The sequence below is a fragment of the Embiotoca jacksoni genome, unplaced genomic scaffold, assembly GCF_022577435.1.
Source record: "Embiotoca jacksoni isolate LCO1_2020_lvr unplaced genomic scaffold, fEmbJac1.0.p SCAF_21, whole genome shotgun sequence".
NCBI lineage: Eukaryota > Metazoa > Chordata > Actinopteri > Embiotocidae > Embiotoca > Embiotoca jacksoni.
Window position 1 is genome coordinate 5,566,801 of NW_027185352.1, and position 22,141 is coordinate 5,588,941.

The window sequence follows — 22,141 nt, forward strand, 5'->3', positions numbered from 1 at the left end:
CTACATAAACGTCACTGTCAGGTTTGCTGCCATCAAGTCAGACGTGATAACCGGATGTTCAAATCACAAAACTCTAAAAGTTGTTTTACGGTAATATTATGCTTATAGTAATAATAACCTTAAAAAGGCCTCCTAAAACCTCACGTAACTTTCTTTATTTTAATATATCTGATTTTTGTTTTTTTCTAAAATAATATTGAACAAAATGACCCATAATGTCAGCTTCGGTATTTTACTTTGGAGAAAAACCGGAAGTCTTGCTCTCGTTCTCGCTAGAAAAAAAGTTCGCCGGTGAGTTTTGACGAACTTTCTGGATCTCCGCTGCGTTTCCTCGCACCAGGGCTTTGGACCCAAACTTCAAAACCAAAGTTTTTCCTCCTGTCTGTGGACTTTTCATTTCGCATAAATGCCGAAGTCTTCGTCCGCAGCTCCGGGTGTCGTTACCGTCCGCGTCCACGTTCATTGGTGAGACACAAACAAAACAAAAAACAACTTCACGACTGTTATTTGACGTAACTTTCGCCTCTCCCTCCGGTTATTATGGCAGCTGTACCGTTACACACCGCAGGCTGCTCGGCCGTGGTGACTTCTGATAAAAAAGTTGTATTTACTACCCGCGGGGTCGTCAGCGTTATTTTATAACAGCCGATGCAGACATTGAGATGTTTCCGACGGTCACAGTTTTAGCTCCATCCAAGCTGCCTTCGAGTTTTTGCTTCCTGCTTTTTTTTTTTTTTCAAAGCTTCCTCTGCTGATGTGAAAGAAGCAGAAGAGAAACTCCAGCCATTCAATCCTGTGACTTCTGAACACTTCCGACAAAAATAACGCTGTGTGTTAATAATGACTGCAGTGTATTTTAAGTTTAGTCAACGTGGACTACAACACCCACGATGCTGTGTATATAATAACATACTATTTGGCCTCCCAGTTAAGTTTTTATAAAGTTGTACCCACATATGTATGACTTTCATTGTTTCTGACTTCTGCTCAGTGCTTTTTCGAGATGTGTAGAAAGTGAAGAATTGCTGTTTTGTTGTTTTCTATCACTAAACTGAATCTCTGGGTTTTGAATAGAGATGTAAGGACCTGAGTTTATTCTTTTAATACAGATTTAATCACGTTAGAGCCAGAGTAAAACATAACTTAGTTCAAACTTGTATGTAGTGACATCTGCCACATCCATGTCTGTATTTCATTGACAAATAGATTGTTTGATTAATGAATGTTTGATTTAAGAAAATAATTGATAGTGCTGTATTTAATTAATTTCAAAGGAACAGTAGTACATTATTTTGTCATTAACTCTCATCATGTCTCATCTCTTCCTATTCCAACAGTCAATAGACACGATTACAGAAGCAGGACTTTCTAAAAGCAGTTTCCTTGTGACTGCAATGACGAGTTCTCAATGAATACAGTTTATTAATGGTGGCCCAAAGCCCTGAAGGTCTGAGGTCACAGATCAGTGTTGGAATTACAAATTACTGCCCGACTGATACTGGATTTTTGAGGCCGATACCGATATTAGGGAGTAAAATAATTCAGATTTTGATATATGGACCGATTTTGTTTTATATAGATACTTTTTTGCAATGATCTCTCAAGATAGTTTTTGAAATACTTTTAACACTTGTGACACAGATATGTAATGCAGGCAGTTTTTTGTCCACGCTGACATCAGCGCACTGAAACAGTAAACTTCACTTCTCTGGGAATTTAATAATTATAAATAACTACATTCAAAAATAACACAAAATCAGAGTGATTTCTAATTCAGGCGGGCTCTTCTGCAAAGGTCTGCCTCTCTTCATTTGATTTTGTTGTTGATTTATTTGTGTCCCCGCCTCTTCCTCTCTGCAAAAACCTGCCTTGTAGAAATAAGATGGGACGTACAAATGATGACATGAACGATGATGCCAAGTTTTTCTGCTTCTGTCTCACAAGCTAGGCGATGGACGGGCAGCAGATCCAGGTGAGTGACGAAGAGCCCGAAGTCGTGCGAGAAGAGAGCCGGAGGAGGAGGAGAAAGAAAGCCATCACCTCGTCCTCCTGCACCTCCATGGATCAGATCACCGTTGAGTTTATGCTGCCCACCGCGGCGCGGGGAGGAAACGGCCCCGACTCTCTGCTGCTGGAGGTGGCTGGAAACTGGACCGTAGAACAGGTCAGTTTATATCCTGATTCATAGTCGGAGCTCGGCGTTATTTGGAATCAATGTGGAAATGATCCTTCGTGAATGAGATATATTGTCGGGCTTGTTTCTCGTTTCCCAGGTGAAAGCTCAGGTGTGGCTGAAGGCGGTGACTTTAAACCTGTGTCCTGACTTCTACCAGCGCTTGTCTCCCGACCACTGCATCCTGCTCTACCAGAAGAAAGGCAACGTCTGCGAGATCTACGACAAGCACCAGGTCTTCCAGACGCTGGACTGCATTCGATACTGGAGAGGTACGACCACTGCTCCTCTCTGGAGTCAGAAACTGAGCTGCTGTTTATGTGATGATGTAATGTCTCTGTTTAAAAAACAAAAGCCCTGAAGAAGAACGTGGGGCGGATCCAGCTGGTGCCCCGCCCACAGCCCTCAGACGACTCCCTGCAGTACCAGCGCTACCTGAACTACCTGATTGGCTACGATGTGACTGACGTCAGCAACGTCCACGATGACGAGCTGGAGTTCACGCGCAGGAAGCTGCTGACGCCGCGACGCATCGAGCTGTCGGACCGCGACCCGAAGCTGTACTCCATGGACCCCTGGGTGACCCGCAAACCACTGCCTGAGCACCTGCTCACCAAGGTGTGTGTGTGTTACTGCCTCTTGCATATATGCAGCTGTTCCAAACATATTCTATCATGGTACATGAGCTTATAATGTGACTGCAGTGAGGACTGGCAGGACAGTAGCACAGCAGCGTGTCTGGATTCCTCTTCCTTGTGTAGCGTGGACAGTGTTGGGCTTTCACTGGTCTTGTTGTGACATCGTTCACTCAGGCACCAGTAAAAAAAATCATTGTATCGTTCACCTTTGAACGAAGCATGTTGAAAGCCTGTGTATCATACAGTCCATGTATTATAGGTGCTTGATTATCACTTGTATTCTCTCTCTGTAGATCCACACAGTCGGTTGGTTGATTGGTTGGTTGGCCAGCTGAGGTGAAGCATGTTAGAAGTTTAGAAATTAAATTTCTTTATCAACCGACAGATTCTTGTTGAGAGTTGTATTTCATGGTTGAATTAATGATTCACTTAATACCTCCGAGCTACAGACTTGCTGATTTGTTGAAGAGTATCTTTAGTTTATAAGTAATTCTGTGTTTTATTGACTTAACAGAGATGTGTGCAGGATTTAGTGGCCTCCAGTGGTTAGGTTGCAGATTGCATCCATGAAGACCCATCAATTCACCCTCCCCTTTCATGTGTGTAAGAAAATCTATGGTAAAAAAAGCGCCTCTCTAGAACCAGTGTTTGGTTTGTCCTTTCTGGGCTACTGTAGAAACATGGTGGGATCTCTCTAAGAAGACCTACCTGTGTAGATATTAAAGGTTCATTCTAAGGAAACACTAAAGAAAACATAATTCTGAACATTATATTTCAGCTCTTCCATTAGAGCCTTCTAAATCCTACACACCTACTTTAAAGATTTATGATTTAGTTGTTGCATTCATTGTTTTCACTTTGTTTCTCCTCTCAAGGTTAATAACGGCCACATCCTGGTGGTGATCCACATCCACACAGCCAGCCAGACCATCAAGGTCTCCATCGATGAAGCACCATTACAGGTAGACAGACGTACTGATGAACGGCTACTTCCTGTTTGACTACAGTGACGTTTTCTGACTGTTTTCCTTCTTCTTCAGGTGTTGGCGAGCTTTTTCGCCAAGATAGCGAGTAAAAGAGTTTTGCTGGGAATCCCCGACAACATGTGTGAATCAGACTTCGTGCTGCGTGTGTGTGGCAGGTGAGGCACATGTACAGAAAAAACGCCTGCAGACACAGCTGAGCGACCCACATACGCAGCCAATGTAATCACGTTCGCACCGAAAGTCAAAGAGTATTTTGTTATTTTGGATTTTCAAACAGAAAAGCATTTGTACTTTATATTTACATCCGAGGATACCCATTAGCGTGTCCTGTCTCACAGAGAGGAGTACCTGTATGGAGAGACACCTCTGCAGAACTTTAACTGGATCCGTCAGTGCCTGAAGAACGGGGAGGAGATCCACCTGGTTCTGGAGAGCCACCCTGATCCGGATCTGGATCTGGTCCAGAAGGAGGACTGGGCCCAAGTGGACGATTGCACCGGAGTAGCAGGTCACCGCTTAAACAGAGTTGTCTCTGTGTATGTGATGACATATGTTTCAGTTTTATTGATCTAAGGCTAATTTCTTCTCACTTTTCCTCACAGGTACCCATGAACAGTTGACTATCGATGAAAAGGACCACGAGCGAGTGTTCACCATCTCCATGTGGGACTGCAACAGGAAGTTCAGGGTGAAGGTGCTGGGTATCGACATCCCATCCCTCCCCAAAGTCCCAGAGTTTATTGTCTTCATAGAGGCCAGCATCTTCCACGGGCAGCAGCTTTTAGCGCAGGTAATGGAAACATGAGGATGAAAGAGGACATTTGGGATCTTCATTGATTTTAAAGGGGTTAGGCGTTGATGGTTAATCTCTTTAACCAAAGAAATAAACCTTATTTCAATAAATATCTGAGTGACTAAATGACTATTTATGTCACAATTTACCCCAAATACAAACAGACCAAAAGTAACTGCTGTCCTGTTTAATAGACACATCAATACTTGCTGTCTGGGAAAACTTCTGTGACAAAAATAATTACGTTTCCTGTGAATACCTCACAATAAAAGCCTCTATGTATTTGATCTGTTGAAAGTAGCAGCAGTTGGAAATGTTCCCTTTGCATTAGCAGTAGTTTAATACACTCCTGATGCGGTTTCTAAGAGAGAAAACAAAGAGGGTTTTATCAGTAAGAAAACATTCAAAACAGTAATACTCAGTGACATGCTGCTGTTTCCTGTGAAGGTAATTTGAATCCTGCATGAGAATAGCTACTATAAAACTATATGGAAAGGATACGGTTGAAAATTACCGCCCATAAATAGCATTATAAGTGGGATATGATTTGCATGAAGGTGTAAAGATGATATCTTTAAAGTTGATTCAGCATGTTAGTTCAGTTTCAAAACACATATATACAGCAACTTTTGGACAGCAGAGTTTAATCCTGAATTTAAAGGTCCCAGGTCTTACTCTTTTCTGTTTTTTTTGTTTGTTTTTTTTGCAGTCTTGATATCCAAAAGAAGATATTTTTTGTGGTTTTAAGGACCAAAAACCATCTACATTTAGTTTTACATCTCCCTTAAGCTTCTCTCAGGAGCTCTATTAAGAGTACCTCTATACCTTTAAGGCACTTTGATGTCAACGACCCTCTCTTCTGATTGGCTGAGTGATGCATGCTCAGGCCAATCAGAAGTTTTCTTTGGTCTTGTAGCTTATTAGTTCTTCAACAGAATGATGTGTTTTCTTCCCCATAAAAGGTTGGACAGGGCTGTGCTGAGGGTGGATATATGACCTGAGTTTGTGACATCACAAATGTACAGCTGTCCGAATGGCTCGTTGCTGAATATAGGCTTTTTGCATACCTCCGTTGACTGAATGTTTTGACAATTTCCCAGTATTTACGAAGCATCTAAACATGCTGTATAATAAAAAAAAGAAATGAAAGTCAAAATGTATACAATATGGGACCTTTAATCTTTTAGGAGAGGACGACCTCCAAAACGTTCAATGAAGAAGTGCTGTGGAACTGCTGGTTGGAGTTTAATATTAAGATCAAGGACCTGCCTAAGGGGGCACGCCTCAACCTGCAGGTAAAACTGTCCTTCAAAGTGTGTCCTCGTTGTGACCAGTTCTGAAATACTGTATTTATACAGTGTATTTGTGGGTTGAATAAGAGTTCCCATGTGCTGTCATGTAATGAAACTAATTAATGAAATAAGTTTTTCCCTCTGTTACCTAGGTGATCTGTGGGAAGCAGCCCCAGACACCAACTAAAGGAGGCTCCTACCAGGATAATCCAGCAGGAGCTGGCAGCCTTGACGGTAAAGTCATTTCACATTCAGCTGCTTCTCACGTTAAAAACCTACAGAGGGAGTCTTCATTCTGTCTGTCCGTCCACCTTTCAGGAAAGACCAAGACTCGTCCCCTGTACTACGTCAACCTGCTCCTGATCGACCACCGCTCTCTGCTGCGCCAGGGCGAGTTCATCCTCCACATGTGGAAGATGCCAGAGAAGAGCGAGGAGAGCAGCAGCAGCATCAACGCCGACAAGCTCACCTCGGCCACCAACCCGGACAAGGCCTCCTCCATGGCCGTCGCCGTCTTGCTGGACAAGTACTGCTACCCGGTGGTGCTGCCCAAGAGCCGGGACGTGGGCCGGGACTGCGTGGCCGGTGCAGAGGAAGCTGAGGGAGGCGAGAGAGGTCAGAGGGAGATGCCCAACCACCTGAAAAAACAGTTCGAGGCCATCGTGGCGACCGACCCCCTCCACCCACTCAGTCCTGAGGACAAAGAGCTGCTGTGGCACTTCAGGCACGAGTGTATGCGCGACCCCAGGTACCTTTTATTTCACATTAAATGGACTACAAAGTGTTATAGCCTCATTGCAGAATATCTCATTTCACCACCAACTTCCTGTCCTCAGGGCTCACCCAAAGCTGCTGGGCTCCGTCCGGTGGGGGAAGCAGGAGGACGTTTTGGCGACGCACCGTCTGTTGGAGCGCAGCAGCGCGTGGGACACCAGGTAAAAAGGCCGGTTCACTACTCCGTATGTAGCTTCCCCTCAGTGGGGTTCAGTGTCACAGCACCTGCCCTCATGTTGTTCCTCTTCAGTGGTCTGGATGTCGGTCTGGCCATGCAGCTGCTGGACTGCCACTACTCCGATGCTCAGGTTCGCTCAATGGCCGTGAGGAAGCTGGAGACACTGGAGGAAGACGATGTGCTCAGATATCTTCTCCAGCTTGTACAGGTGACTCTTTTCTTTTCCTCTCGTGCCGATCTCTTCAAGCCAGTACAGCTGAAACACTTCCATCTAAGTGCATTTACTCAAAACTTATGTTTAATTTGAAAGGACTCTCACTTTGCTTTCATATTTCCCTTCTCCCACTACATTTCGGAGTTAAATATTGACCTTTTTATTTCACTTGCAGGTACTTTATTTAATTAATTACATTATTAAAGAATTGATTTCATTAAACCAATAATCAGCTTATAGAACCTGATGCATTGTTTAAGATGAAGCTACCCAACAGTATATGAAGTAGTTGAAATCCTCGACCAGCTGCAGCATCAAACTGCTGTTTATTTATTAATGCATCAGTAATAATAATCCATTAATGCTGCATCGTAAAAGACGCATTGTCCATAATTAATACTTTCACTGTTGGCACATAAAAGATAGAGGTGGACAGTTTCCTACTCCTCGTTAGCTGAGCCAGTTAGCTCATCTTGGCACAAAAACTGGAAACGGGGGAACAGCTAGCCAACTGTCTGATGAATAAATCTCGGATGAAACCGTCATTATTGGTTTTACTGATAATTGAAAATACAAAACAGCCCAGAAAAAAGTTCCTTCCTTATATTTCCTCTCCTGCTCCACCAGATTCTGTGTTAAACTGTTTCACAAGCTCATATGAAGAATCAGCTCAACAGATACATGCTGCATGTTTGTCTTCCGATGTCTTTCCATCGTGGACTCTGTGGTCAGATTTGCGTGAACAACATCAATCATCAGCTGAGGCCAATAAAGAGCTCTTCGGTCTGACAGGAAAATCATGCTCAGTGTCATCAGTGTTCAGTCGTTTGTGGAGGGTTTTGTACCAGTATATTCTCCAAGATTCAATATGTGTGCATAGAATACTGTATACTGAACATATATAGGAATACACTGCTGTCAGTCAAATACTGATTTAAATCCTGTCCAAACAAGTAGGGACTTGTTTTGTAAAGTATTCGTACTGACTCAGAGCAGGTAGTTTACAGTAAGCGTCATTCTATTTGTTCTAGTTTTAAATAGGGTGGGTGATATGACAAAATACTGAAAGATGTTTTATTGATTATTTCAAGAACATACAATTATATAATTTATATAACTGTATAATTTTACACTTGTGTATGTCACCCTAAATGTAACAGTTTGCCTTCGATTACTCAGTAAAAACAAACATGTTACTGTAGTTTGTTGTACATCTAATCTCTCGCAACTTAACCTAAAGTCGCTCTCCTTTTTGAAACTAACTTCTCTTCCTGTTGACACTTCCAGTCATGCTGGCTGTTGCTGTGTAAGTTTAGCACGTAACATAGATGTACTTCATACTGAATGCTGTGTGATGGTGTGACATTATGTCAACAAGTCAGAATATTGCCATTAGAACAATGTTATCGTGAACAATATGACTTCTTCTGTGTCGTCTGTTGTCGGAGAAAATACTGAAAAACCGAGCAGAAAACGCAGCAACAGAAAGGACAGGGCTTTAGACAGTTGATGTTATTACTCGTTTCATGTCAGATGTAACTGATGGATGAATTCACAACAAAACTATTTCTTTCATCCTGAAAATGTTGTTGTAAAATAGTTTAGTTTGTCAGAACTCTCCCTCACTTTCTCCTTCAGCTCGAGCTGCCGGTCGTCCGTCCACATTTCTCTCCTCTTCAACCGCTCACTGCTTCCTCCGCTGAACATTTGAAATGTAGTTCTGTGTGAACACAATGAGCTCTGTGTTTTCATTGCACTTCCTTCACTGCCACAGTGTACAGAGCGTCCCGTCTCACTGTGACCTCTGACCCCAGGCTGTCCAATGTATGCTGTGACATTCTTCCTGGAAACATTTTCTGCGGTACATTTTCTGTTTCCCCCGAGGCCTTGAAACATTTTTAAACATGCCTAATGTGTTCACGCTGCCTGTTTTTACTATATAATGAATGTGGCTTTGTTGTTTGTCGGCACACACATCCCTACTGATCAAAAACTCCACAGGGTGTCTTTTACATAACAGAATGTCTGACCTTTATGTCATGTGATTTTTGGAACAAAACCCCCCAATAAAGCATCTTGTTTTGGACGAACCGCCGTTTATTGTGCTTTGGAGCATATTTCAGAGGTTAAGAAACGGGACAGCAGGAAGAACACTGTTACATTTCCTTGTTGTGCAGTTTAAATACTCTACTCAAAGTTAAAATATTAACTTGATCAGAACTTGCGGGGACTGTTTGTTAAATAATTTGTGTTTCTGTGTGTGTGTGTGTGTGTGTGTGTGTGTGTGTGTGTGTGTCCTGCAGGCAGTCAAGTTTGAGCCCTACCATGACAGCGCTTTGGTCAGGTTCCTGCTGAAGAGAGCTCTGAGGGTAAGCAGGATCAACATCTGTGTGTCTATTTTTACATTGTCTCATGCAGTGTGTGTGTGTGTGTGTGTGTGTGTGTGTGTGTGTGTGTGTGTGTGTGTGTGTGTGTGTGTGTGTGCATGTGGGCGTGTGTGTGTTCCTTTGGTTTCTTTAATTATTACTTTGCTTTGTTTTGTCACAGATTAATATGTTTCAGTAGGAACATACCTGAGATCTCTAGCCGTCTCTAACAGGATGTTTGTGAGCATCAGACGTAATTAAACTGCTTCTTTCTTCTGTTTTCCCTCCACAGAGTAAACGTATCGGTCACTTCCTGTTCTGGTTCCTGCGGAGTGAGATCGCCCAGTCCATGCACTACCAGCAGCGGTACGCTGTGCTGCTGGAGGCCTACCTCAGAGGCTGCGGTGAAGACATGCTGCAGGACTTCAGGAAACAGGTGACGTCACACATCTTATACACACATTTATACACAAATGACATAAAGCAACATGCTGACAAAATGGTGATCGGCGCTTTCTTATCACAATAAATTTGTTTGGTGATAAGTTGGAAATACTTTGGACAATGATATAACTGTAATGATCAGCACTACAATGAGCTGTCGGTGTCGAGGTGATGGGGCCAAAGACTATTTATCAGATCCGCAAACTACATCCATTCTAATAAGTGAAAACAAAGCTGAAGTGCAATACCACTGAGGGCCACTAGGGGCTGACTCCAAAAACATCAAACTAAGTCAATACGTTTTTTCATCATGGTGTCATGAACTCATTTTACTCCTTATGATCAGTGTTCTGGTGGTTCTTTTGAAAATAGTTCCATCATTTGTTAGATATTCAGCCTCAAACAGAGCTATGTTATGGATGGGCCTCATCAATGAATAGAATAGAATAGAATAGAATAGAATAGAATAGAAACTTTATTTGTCCTCGAGGGGAAATTGTTTTGCAGCATAACCACATAGGCAGTCCATCACATCATCATATTCCTACGCACAAATTGCCATATGTGAGTAAACATCAGCATACATGAGTGGACATATCCAGACACCTTGCACCAGAGCTGGATGAAGGACCAGCTGGACATCCTACTTCATTTATGCACACGTTTTCTTTAGAAGCTCAATGGCTTGTGGATCAAATGAAAATTTGGATCTGTTTTTTGGTGAATACTGGAGGACAGTTTGAATGATGAAGCGAGTCGGTGCCTCTCGTCCCCCAAAAATGTTGTTTGCCGTATTGATGAGCCGGTCTCTGTACATACATTTCATACTTGTTCACGGGTTTCCTAGCAGCTTACTGGCTGTGGATACCTTCTTCTGACTCCAAACCAACAGATCAATGGTTTAAAAATATTTTTTCATTTGTATGTTTTGATTCTATTTTGAGTTCAAATTAATGCAGCATATCTGCTCCTCTGCTGAGAGGACTTCCTGCCTGCTCGCCAGCCTCCTCTGGTTCTGTGCTGAGAGGAGAGGAAGCTGCTGTATCTGATCTCATGTCACCTTTTGCTGACATTTGGAGAATGTCACTGTTTGACAGGGTGAATTGATGCTCTCCCTCTCTGCTCTCCAGGTGCAGGAGTCATCTTTTACTCTGTTCTTTAATCCTCTATTTTGACTCCACTCTGCTCGCAGCGGTCGTGGCCTCTTGGCACCAAGCTGAATGGTGCCTTTTTAAGTTTTAGCGTGTGCGTGTGCATGTGCGTGTGCATGTGTGTGTGCATGTGCGTGTGCGTGTGTGGGAGGGGAGGTGGTATTATTTGCAAGAGATTAACTGAGTAGGCCTTTGAAAGAAAGAGCTGATGGAGAATTGATGGTTTCCAGGTGGAGATGACAGAGGCTCTGCAGAAAGTCGCCCGTGAGGTCAAGACCATGTCAGCTGATAAATATGACATCACAGCACAAGGTGAGGAGGAGGAATCATACTTTACAGCCGCGCTGCAGCTGTGAGCTGAACAAAGCTTTGATACTAACCTATTGTACATCATGAACGTCCCTGTGTGGTGAAAGTGCATCTAATGTTCTTTAGATCTGCAGATCAGTTTAGAAATAAAGGCAAGATAAGAATGAAAACTGAAACTCAACAAGCTAATACAGTCTAAAGAATTAGATGACACTAAAGCTGTGTGTGTGTGTGTGTGTGTGTGTGTGTGTGTGTGTGTGTGTGTGTGTGTGTGTGTGTGTGTGTGTGTGTGTGTGTGTGTGTGTTTTTCTCTCTCTCTCTCTCTCTCTCTCGTGTGTTTGTCAGTGGTGCTTCAGTTGCGTCAGAAGTTGGAGGTTCTGCAGTTGTCTGGTCTGCCGGACAGTTTTAGAGTCCCTTATGATCCAGGACTAAGAGCTGGAGCCCTGCTGGTGAGACACACACACACACACACACACACACACACACACACACACACACACACACACACACGCAACCGTATAATAAACACAGACATAAAAAGAAGCATAAACTCACATGACGACTGATTTCTCATCAGAACCATCAGAATATTAACTTTGTCAGTGAGTTTGAAACTGTTTATGTTCACGTAGATCGAGCAGTGCAAAGTGATGGCGTCCAAGAAGAAACCGCTGTGGCTGCAGTTCAAAAGGGCCGACCCCACCACTCTGTCCAAAGACCCCATAGGCATCATCTTCAAAGACGGCGATGACCTCAGGCAGGACATGCTCATCCTGCAGGTGAGTAGCAGCATCATCTCTTAGGCAGAAGAGAGCAAATAATGGAAAAAAAAAAAGTCGGTAAACTTCCTCTGTCATCCTTTCAGATTCTGCTGATCATGGAGTCGATCTGGGAGACAGAGTCATTGGATCTCTGTCTGTTACCGTACGGCTGCATCTCCACTGGCAACAGGATAGGTCAGTTTATCAGCTGCACGGGTTTAAAAAAAAGGAATAAACATCTCCAAGTGTTATGAAACACACCATCTTGAGAAGGTTGCTGAGTGTGGCACACTTGTCTCTCCAAAGCTCTTTCCGTATGAATAATGACTATAATGGATGTAGCTTTTCTGTACTTTATTTCCGTAGCATCGGTGACATCCTGACTCTGTTATATTCACTCACCAATGCAACATTTTTATCAGGTGGAAGACAAATATTTTGCTGGAGTTTTTCAAATCTTACTATAACCTGCTGATTGTTGCACACTATGATCTGACAATTTGGGCATTTTATTCCCTAGTGGAAAGTCTAGAAATTGGCCTAGGGCTTGTCATGTCTGTGATTTGTACCCCTTCTCTCTGTGTGTTTATCGTTGCATCGATGTAGGCATGATTGAGATCGTTAAGGACGCCACCACCATCGCTAACATCCAGCAGAGTGTTGTGGGAAGCACCGGAGCGTTTAAAGATGAAATCCTCTACCAGTGGCTGCGGGACAAGTGTGTGAGCGAGGACAAGGTACGCATCACAACCATAGACTGTATATATAACAATGAATGTAGTCTCCAGGTCTAAAAAGTGAATTGATACAGAAGTGCCTTAAAGTGCAATTCCACTGAGGACCACTAGGGTTGGACTCCAAAAAACCTCCGTCTCCATAGACTCCCATTCAAAATGCATGAATTTCTCTCATGAAACACAAATGTCAATACATTTTTTCCACAACTCATCATGGTATCATTAGATAAATTCACTCCTTTTGATTAGTTTTCTGATGATCCATCTGAAAATAATTTCATAAATAATCAGATATGAGGCCTCGAGGACGTTTGGCTATGTTTGGGGCCGTGTCTGGTTTGATTGACAGGCCTGTGGTTTATGATATAGGTTGGCGGGCGTATTGTCTTCAGGTTCTCAGTCATATCCACCGCTTGCTCCTCCCCATCTTGTACAAATATGGCCACTTCCTGTTTGAAAAACCCAAGATGGTGATGGCCAAAATGCCATTATTGGGAGGCACGGTGGTGCAGTGGTTAGCACTGTCGCCTCACAGCAAAAAGGTTCTGGGTTCGAATCCGGTCCTGGGCCTTTCTGTGAGGAGTTTGCATGTTCTCCCTGTGCTTGCGTGGGTTCTCTCCGGGTTCTCCGGCTTCCTACCATCATCCAAAAACATGCACCTCAGGACTGTGCTGACAGGTCATCATTGTCAATGAGAATTGGTTCTCAATTGATATTACCTGGTTAAATAAAGGTCAAATAAATAAAATAAATAAAATCAAAACAAAAGCTCACAAACCAGTGGGTGACATCATGGTTGGTTGTTGCTACATCACAACCAGCTTCATCTCTTGAGAGTCAGTCTATGAATCAGATCATGTGTAAATAAGTGGCCTGAAAAATCGACATCCATGAAAGGATTATACGGAAATTCACTGACCAACTCTCCAGTTCATCGTTACATCTGATTATAAAACTCTGATCAATAAACTAATCACTTTTTATATCACACTGTGACATTTATTACGTAATCGTTGTGTCGATCGTACCGCTGTGTTTCCAGCCGCACTTGTGTTTATCACGAGAGGAAATAGTGACAGACAGGAAGGAAGCGGCACTGCGGGTTCTTCCTGTTACCATTGAACTCTCACACACACACACACACACACACACACACACACACTACTTTTAGCTGCGACACCTGCAGCCTCAGCGTCTATGTTTCATTCACACAGTCTGCTTTTCTCAAACAAGAAGAGTTCATCCGACCTCAATGACTTGAGTGAACAAAATGTTCCACTAATCAAACCTTTAGGTGACGGCCCAGATATCGTCATACACGAGGAAATAACGGCACTAAAAACTAGCTCGAAAGCAGTTTTAATATAAGACAAACAAGATTTTCTTTCTGTATAGTTCCAGCAGGCGGTGGAGAGGTTTCTGTACTCCTGTGGTGGATACTGTGTGGCCACCTACGTCCTGGGGATTGGAGATCGTCACAATGACAACATCATGATCACTGAATCTGGTAATTGTTCGTCTGTGGTTTCATCTCGATGTCGGACAAACTCAAAAACACATCTTAAGAAATATTCAGCCTATTTTTTTGGATTCATTTAAAAAAAAAAAAAAAAAAAAAAAAAATGCTTCTTAGTTGTAAGAACCTCCTTTGTGTTTCTGCAGGGAATCTCTTCCACATTGACTTCGGCCACATCCTGGGGAATTATAAGAGCTTCATGGGAATCAGTAAGGAGTGGGTTCCTTTCGTTCTCACACCAGACTTCCTGTATGTGATGGGAACGTCGGGAAAGAAGAGTAGCCCCCACTTCCAGAAGTTCCAGGTGCAGAAAAACACACGCTGCACGCTGAGGGGGGACTTCTGTTCTCCAACCATTCATTCGCACATACATAAACATTCATCCCCCGTGATTTAAAAATATAAACAGACTGCCAGAATCAGTCAGACGTTAGATTTCTCTGTATGCGTCATGTCCATCCTCTCTCTCTTTCTCAGGACGTGTGTGTGAAGGCTTACCTCGCCCTTCGTCATCACACCAACCTGCTCATCATTCTTTTCTCCATGATGCTGATGACCGGTACGACCTCCTTCCCTTTAATATCAAAACAGTAACTGCTTTGTTAGTTTCTAAATGTCCATGCTGTCCATGTTTCTCTTTAATACTCTCTTACAGCAGAACAATGCTAGTTGGTTTATAAATATTGTCCCTTTTCCAGAAAGTTTTTGTCTCACCTATTGGCTGCTGGGTGAACACTAATTTTAGTTTCAGATTTGGTTTAAGTATTATTTTTTTTTTAATTTAAATCCTTCTTTAAAATGGATTTAAAAGTAATGAGACTCTCATTCGTTGACCATTGACAGGTATGCCCCAGCTGACCAGTAAAGAGGACATCGAGTACATCCGCGAGGCTCTGACAGTCGGCCGCAGCGAGGACGAGGCGCAGCGCCACCTACTGGACCAGATAGAGATCTGCAGGGAGAAAGGCTGGATGGTTCAGATCAACTGGTTTGTTCATCTGGTGCTGGGGATCAAGCAGGGGGTGGAGAAACGCTCCACGTAAGACTCCTCAAGACATATTCAATTAGACAAAAATATATAAACAACAGTTTTACAATAGGGTTCAAACCGGTATCACTTCACTGCATGTAACACATCAGTACACAAGAAGATCCTGTCAGTGTCACGTTTTGCCTCACTTATCTGTGAAAAGTCAGGTGCTTCAGACTTTGGCACCAAAAATGACAAAGTTATGGTAAAAAAAGATCATGATTTGTGTAAAATATGTACATTTGTCCCACAGGTTACTTTACTTACATTTCTTTACTTATGTTACTTAAAAGAAATCCACGTTGACTTTTGCTTTCTTACTGACTTGAACATCTTTGGTGTGGGACTCGTCTCTCGGGTGAAAGTCCTGTGTTTGTTTCATCCAACCACCCTCAGCCTCCGTCACATGACATGGTCATACATGCGTCTACTTTTTATGACTTGGTGAAGCAACTTGTGACCCTGACACATTATCTTCTCCTTGACTGACAAGTGAATTACCGGCATGGCTGTGATGGCGGCCTGCAGGTCACACACAAGACTGAAAATTCAGGAAAGCGATGGAAATGATTACACAAAACAACTTTTGAATTCCCAGCACAAAGTGACCACAAACACACATTTTCTTGAGGACCATATCAAATATTAAGACACATTTTTTATAAAGAATAATCAGAGCCGGTCAGTAACTAAAAGATTGAAAGACTAAAAGATCTTGTGGAAGACGAATCCCATCAAACCTCTTGAGTTGAGGTTTGAGAAAAGACTGGACCCACGCAGGCGCTGTAACAAAGATGATGAGAATGTTTCCCTCTCCACACGGCGTTCATGCAGACAGATGCATGACTGCTTCTATTGCACTGTACATACCAAGTCAAACAACCACCCCAAACTCACACAAGATCATATTTGTAAAGGAGTTTTGTTTCATTTGACAGTCATTCAGTCAGAGTTACCTCACATTTCAAAGGTCTTAAACTCTTTTACAAAGTAAACATTTAATCTGACGTGCAGATTGAAGTTTGGTTGTCTGTTGAAGTGTCAGCACTTAAAACCGGTAATGATAATACGGTTTCAATAAGAAACCTTCTGAAAGTAGAAACTAAGAGTAGAAACCAACTGGATCTTTACCATTTTCATTTTCATCCTTTAAGAAAAGAATCAAACTACTTCCTGTTTGTGGGTCCTTTAAGGTCCTTCTCTTCTGAGGAAACACGTTTCATTCAGTTAAATTGCTTTATATAACGTGGTAGATGTCATGTTGCACTGTCCTTCCATCCATTAATAGTCCGCAAGATGTAAAATATTTAGCTGTATTGAATGATATGCAAAAAAATTATTAAATCAGCAGGATTCTCCTGATCAGAGGTTGAAAATAATGTAAAATCATACAGATAAGTTTAATTTTTTTTATACATAAACAATAAGGAAAATAAATGCCATTAAAAACAAAAAATTTAATTAAAAAAATGTGCTGTTCAGTGATGCTTTCACTATTTAAAGGATGGTGGAACATAGAAGTGAATATTTTGATTTTATAATCAAGAAAGTCCAAATAATTCTGTTCGTGACTGAATTTTTTTTAATTTTATTGTGAGCTTATTATGTTTTAAAATATGAAATAACAGCTGAGTAGAGACTGATGCAGGTGAGGAGACGAAGTAAAGCACAAATAACAACTTCTAAATACTCTCTGCAATGAGTTGAACTTCGCAGTTTGTGAATAAATAGAAGGATTTCATATTTTTCCTACGATTCATGAGTTTAAGTGATTTCCAAGTCGGACATAAAAGCTGTAAAAAGCACCTGCAGTCTGAAATGTTGTATTTTTTTTGGTTTACGTTTGCATAAAAACACGTTTTAAAAGACTGAAAACCTGCCATTTTTTTTTCCACAAAGAATGTTTTGTAATAAAACCTTTTGTGCCTGTAAATGCTCTCAGTATTTAATTCTGGGTAATGAAACATTTTAGCTTCAGATCTGCTGCAGATATTTTTTAGCTGCTTCTCACAGATTTGCCGCTTGTGTTGCCCGTCAGAGTTCATTTGCTCCCCTCTTCGGCGTCTTCCCTCTTCACATGCTCGTCCTTCATCATCAGCTGCAGTGATGAACTCTGACCACATGATGGGGCAACACCACAAGCTCGTCCCTCCTTTCAGGGGTCGTGAGGCTTGACACCACATCAACCCGTCCCATCCTCCCCTCTTCTTCTTTCTTCCTCTCATTTCCCTCCTCAGATTCTCCCTCTTCCTCCCTGATAGCTTCCCATCTCATCCCTCTGCTCCTCTTCACCTCCTCCTCTTCGTCTTCACCAACACATTTGCAGCAGAGAGTGGGTGTGAGTGAGTGTGCTGCATGAAGAATAGCTCTGTTTCATGTCAGTCCATTCTAACGCAGTAAACTGCTCTATATGTTGTGATGTTCGGTGTTGAAGGTCTAACTGGATGAGACGGATAAACCTCTTTTCACACAGCTTTTTATGCTGAGTTGATTGTGGAGCTTTTTATCGCGCTTGTGAACTGAGTCAAAGCTTGACAACAATGATGATTATTGAATAGAGTGAAACGTGAACGGAGTGCAGAACCTTTATTCTCCTGGTTGCCTGTTTCTCTTTAGCATCCGTGGTTTGGAGATGAGTCCGTTTGTGTTTGTATGTGCGAGGCCTCACTTCTCTTCAACTCCTCGAAAAAAAACAAAAAAAAACGCAAGAAACGACATGGTTGGTTTTAAATGTTCTTCCACTGACCTGTAGATCGAACAAGCTGCTTGGGATAGAAAACAAGTTGTCTCTCAACAGCATGAAGAAAAGTTTTACAGCAGAGCTACTGATGCCTTTTTATTTCACCGGTCCGAAATGTATTCACCGTTTTATGTCCGTAGCAGTTGCAACATAGTCGAGGCTACGGCAGGTCACCGGGCACGTGCAGCTGGGCTAACGTCCAGTTTAGCCCTATGCCAACTCCAGTGGGGATACAAATGAGTAGACCATGCAGCTTTTCTACGCTTTCCAAGCGTTATCGGACCAAATGGATCAAATTCGGACGGTGAAACCAGTCGTAACACGGGGATTGTGGCACTTTTTTTTAATTTCATTTACCCACAATTTGTTCACTGTATAACAGCCGCGACTACGGCGGCTCAGTTGGCTACTTCAGAGCCGATGATGTAAGCGTGTGTAAGCAAGTGTGTGGAATATAAAACGTAGTGGGCACACGATGTCACCCACAGAATTTTATTTTTATGAACCAAGAAAAGACTCTCAAAATAGTATTTCAAATATGCTTTGATGGATTTACCAAATCCTGTTGAATGTTGTTCATATATTTTGCTTACTGATTGATATCGGTGAACAATTTTCAAGCGTAATAACTGATTCGGCATTACAACGCCTGAACATCCGTGTTTCTCTTGTTGCTGCTCAATCAGTGTTGAAAAGTATTTTTGCAGAGATGTACTTCGGCATTTGAAACAGTGACAGACTGATTTTCAGGAAGATTTCAGGATAGTTTTTTTTTTTTCCAGAATAGAGGTGCACTGCAGCTTTTATGGAGTAACTCCCTGAGCTGTGACGGGGCTGTGAGGCTGTTGTGGGAGGGAACTGGAAGAAACTGGAGTGAACTGGAGCATCTAGAATCGATTCCCTCTTTCTCTATTATCTCTTGTTCCTCTCCAGGATGACATGAACCAGATCAGACGACGGGGGAAATCACTCTGCCAGTATGTGTGTGTGTGTGTGTGTGTGTGTGTGTGTGTGTGTGTGTGTGTGTGTGTGTGTAGGTGTGTGAGCGCTGTCATGTATTGTGTGAATGTGGGTGCTGCTGTACTTTGTTAGGGACGTTGTGAGTTTTACATCTTGAGGTTGAGGGCATCTGGCCTGACCTCACTTCTCCAAAGGCCTATTTTTGGGTCAGGACCTGGTTTGAAGTTAATTAGAGGCCGTCGGTATCAAGCTCTGGGTTCAGGTATTGTGTGGAACTAAAAGGTTACGGGCCACCAAAGGCAATGAGGGTGTCTACAAGCACTAAAATACTTGATGAGTATGTGTGTGATTTGCGCATGCATGCACGTGTGCACATATGTGTGCCATGTATATGTAAATGCGGTAATATGTTATATGTGCATGTATATGATTATAATGTGTGGGTGTGATTCAAACTGTTTACGGTGGGTGTCTTTAAGTGGCTTGAACAGCATCAATACAGATTTAACGTTTTGCCTCTGAATTCTCAGTGTGAGTGTGAAGTGTACATGGGAGCTGTTGAACATGTCTCCATTCATGCCTTTACTTTTTCTTCTTCTTTGTTTCTGTAGAATGTGTTTTTAAAATATTAGAAGTGGAATGAAAGTAGTGTGTTGTAAAAGGTGCACAAGGTATTTACCAAGCAATTTCTAGTATTACCTCTTTTTAAGGTGCCATGTCGTGGAGTTGCTGCCAGCACGACTCCAGCGTATCTTCGGAGCGCATGCTGGGGGTTGCCGGGGGAAACGTTAAGCCCATTGACCGTATATAAAAGTGTTCGTAGCCTCCGGTTCTCAAAAATGAGGCCGATGCAGAAGTGCCTTAAACTGCAATACCACCAAGTGCCGCTAGAGGTTGGCGCCAAAAAGCCTCCGGCTCCATAAACTCCCATTCAACTAGTCTCAGAAAAGTCCAAGTCAGTACATTTTTTCACAAGTTATTTCGGTGTTGCTGGCCAAAGTCGCTACTTATTAGTTGTCTGGCGGACTGAAAATAAAATCGTCATCGATTAGAAAATAAGCCTCAAAAAGCCGTATGTTTGGGGGGGGCGTGCCTGTCTGATTGACAGGCCTGTGGTGCAGACAGTGTTAGTGGTGGTTGATATCGGGGGAATTGAAGCCGGAGCAAACACAATTCCTAAAATGTTGGAGTCCGTGTGGCGCACACCTTACGTCATGTGGTGCTCAACACCGATTCTTTTAATCCTGCTTGCTTCCATAATTAACCTGCGGTCTAAACCCATTAGGTTGCAGCGAGGAGTAGCCAGACCAACATATTCATGCAGTGAATTTGGATGCGGTCATACCAGGTCAGTAGAAGACGGCCTCGCTTAGAAACATTTGAAAAAGGTGCCAGACTGTTGCATTTTTACAGATGCAGGCTGATCCTAGAAGAAGGACCTCCTGGGTGGAAGAAGTCCAAGTAAATTTATATCTGTTTGCTTGTCTTTGAATAGACTGTGCCAATTTGCTTTGCATTCAATCTGAATACAAATTAAAGCAGTTTCACATTAATGCAATGGTCGTTTACTTCTCTGGCTCTAAGTAGTGGCTAGACAACCCCAGGAAATCACTGCTTCCAGCCAACCCAAACACCAAATCATCAAAATGTTTTTTTTTTTTTTTTTTTTTTTTTACTGGTTTATGCACAGTTTAAAACAAATGTGATAAAATGTGTTGCTTTGGGAGCATTCGAGGTGCTGGTAGGGGGGATTTTATAACTGTTGGACAGAGACAGGCTGGTGCTTAGAGAAGCTAATCTGGCAGCTCGCCATGGTCTAATATTTACCGCAGGGACACAAGAATAATGCTAATTCTACCCCAGGACACAAATAAGTGTGCTTCTCAAAATAAGAGCTACTGCTTTAAGAGATTAAACCTTAAACTTTAAAGGAAAGGAAGCCGGGACATCTCGGTTTACATTTTGATGCTAATACAATACAACACAAGGGTTGCATGTAGCTTTAAGGATAAACACCTGATCATATGATAAAGAGATTTATATTAACATCAAAAAAATTGTGCAGCAGTGTCCTTCCCCATTAACCTAAATGTTGCAAAACGTGCTTCAGTAAGGCTGGGATGTCTAAAAATCCTTCAGGTGTGTACGAGGCAGACATAATCTTATTAACATCTGAAGTGTTGGAGACTCGTCCCACCGTCCACCTGCGTCCTCAGTCACATCCCACACTCTGAAGCATTTCTGCTCCTTTGAGTTAACGTTGAAATTGAGTGACTCTTGCAAGTCCACACCTGAGAAGCCCGAGACAGCTGCGGTACACAACAAGATGGTCATCCACATGTCCACAGAGCAGCCTGCATGTAGTCCGAACTTGACCTTTTCGCGGTTTCCTCGATTACAACACTTAGCCGTTAATATTACAGCCTTTAATATTTAACACCCTGAACATATCTGTATCCGCTGTAACTGGAGACGTTGCGTGCAAGTGTGTCAGAGTGCGCACGTGTGTGTGTGTGTGTGTGTCCGCGTCAGTGTGCCACATCAGATACCTTTACTGACAGGATACGACGGCACATGAGAGTGTGTGTTGGCGTGTGTGTACTTGTGTGTGTGTGTGTGTGTGTGCGTGTGTGTGTGTGCGTGTGTGTGTGTGTGTGTGTGTGTGTGTGTGTGTGTGTGTGTGTGTGTGTGTGCAACCCGACACTGGCTCTCACACTCTATCTGTATTTAGCATCAGTTACCATCAAGTAGAACAATTAGTCACTGAAAAGGCTGTCCAGGCAATTAGATTGGGAGGAAGTAGAATGTGCAGCACACAAGCCTGCAGCAAAGACGGTCATTTATTTCATTCCTACAGGTGGAAAGTCTTTATAGAACAGAACATCTGTGAGGAGCAAGTGTGACCGGTCAAACAGAGAGAAGCAAACATCTATCGATAAGAAAAAGGACCTTTAGCTGCAGAGGAACCTTCCTTAAGTTCAAATGCTGAATATTTAACTGAAGACTTTGTCTCGTGTACTGAATAACCAAATGTAAATGTTGGCCAAGTCAGCTTTATTTGTGTAACACATTTAATACA

General features: G+C 42.5%; 1 protein-coding gene across 1 annotated transcript; it reads left to right on the plus strand.

Annotated features, from left to right (window-relative positions):
- Nucleotides 1-314: 314 nt before the first annotated feature.
- pik3cg (phosphatidylinositol-4,5-bisphosphate 3-kinase, catalytic subunit gamma) lies at nt 315-17,237 on the plus strand. Its single transcript, XM_069156551.1, has 24 exons — nt 315-465; nt 1,945-2,164; nt 2,274-2,445; nt 2,529-2,791; nt 3,687-3,773; nt 3,852-3,952; nt 4,136-4,305; nt 4,400-4,587; nt 5,778-5,885; nt 6,035-6,116; nt 6,201-6,630; nt 6,719-6,817; nt 6,907-7,042; nt 9,352-9,417; nt 9,707-9,850; nt 11,240-11,321; nt 11,664-11,767; nt 11,951-12,097; nt 12,184-12,274; nt 12,686-12,816; nt 14,212-14,323; nt 14,479-14,636; nt 14,810-14,891; nt 15,176-17,237. Exons 2-24 carry the CDS (start codon nt 1,952-1,954, stop codon nt 15,373-15,375), a joined length of 3,366 nt encoding a protein of 1,121 aa, XP_069012652.1. The 5' UTR covers nt 315-465; nt 1,945-1,951; the 3' UTR covers nt 15,376-17,237.
- Nucleotides 17,238-22,141: the final 4,904 nt, after the last annotated feature.

Coding starts and splice junctions, on each gene's coding strand:
- pik3cg (XM_069156551.1), top strand. CDS start 1,952: ATGGACGGGCAGCAGATCCAGGTGAGTGACGAAGAGCCCGAAGTCGTG. Junction 3,953..4,135: donor GTGCTGCGTGTGTGTGGCAG/GTGAGGCACATG, acceptor CCTGTCTCACAG/AGAGGAGTACCTGTATGGAG. Junction 9,851..11,239: donor TGCAGGACTTCAGGAAACAG/GTGACGTCACAC, acceptor GATGGTTTCCAG/GTGGAGATGACAGAGGCTCT.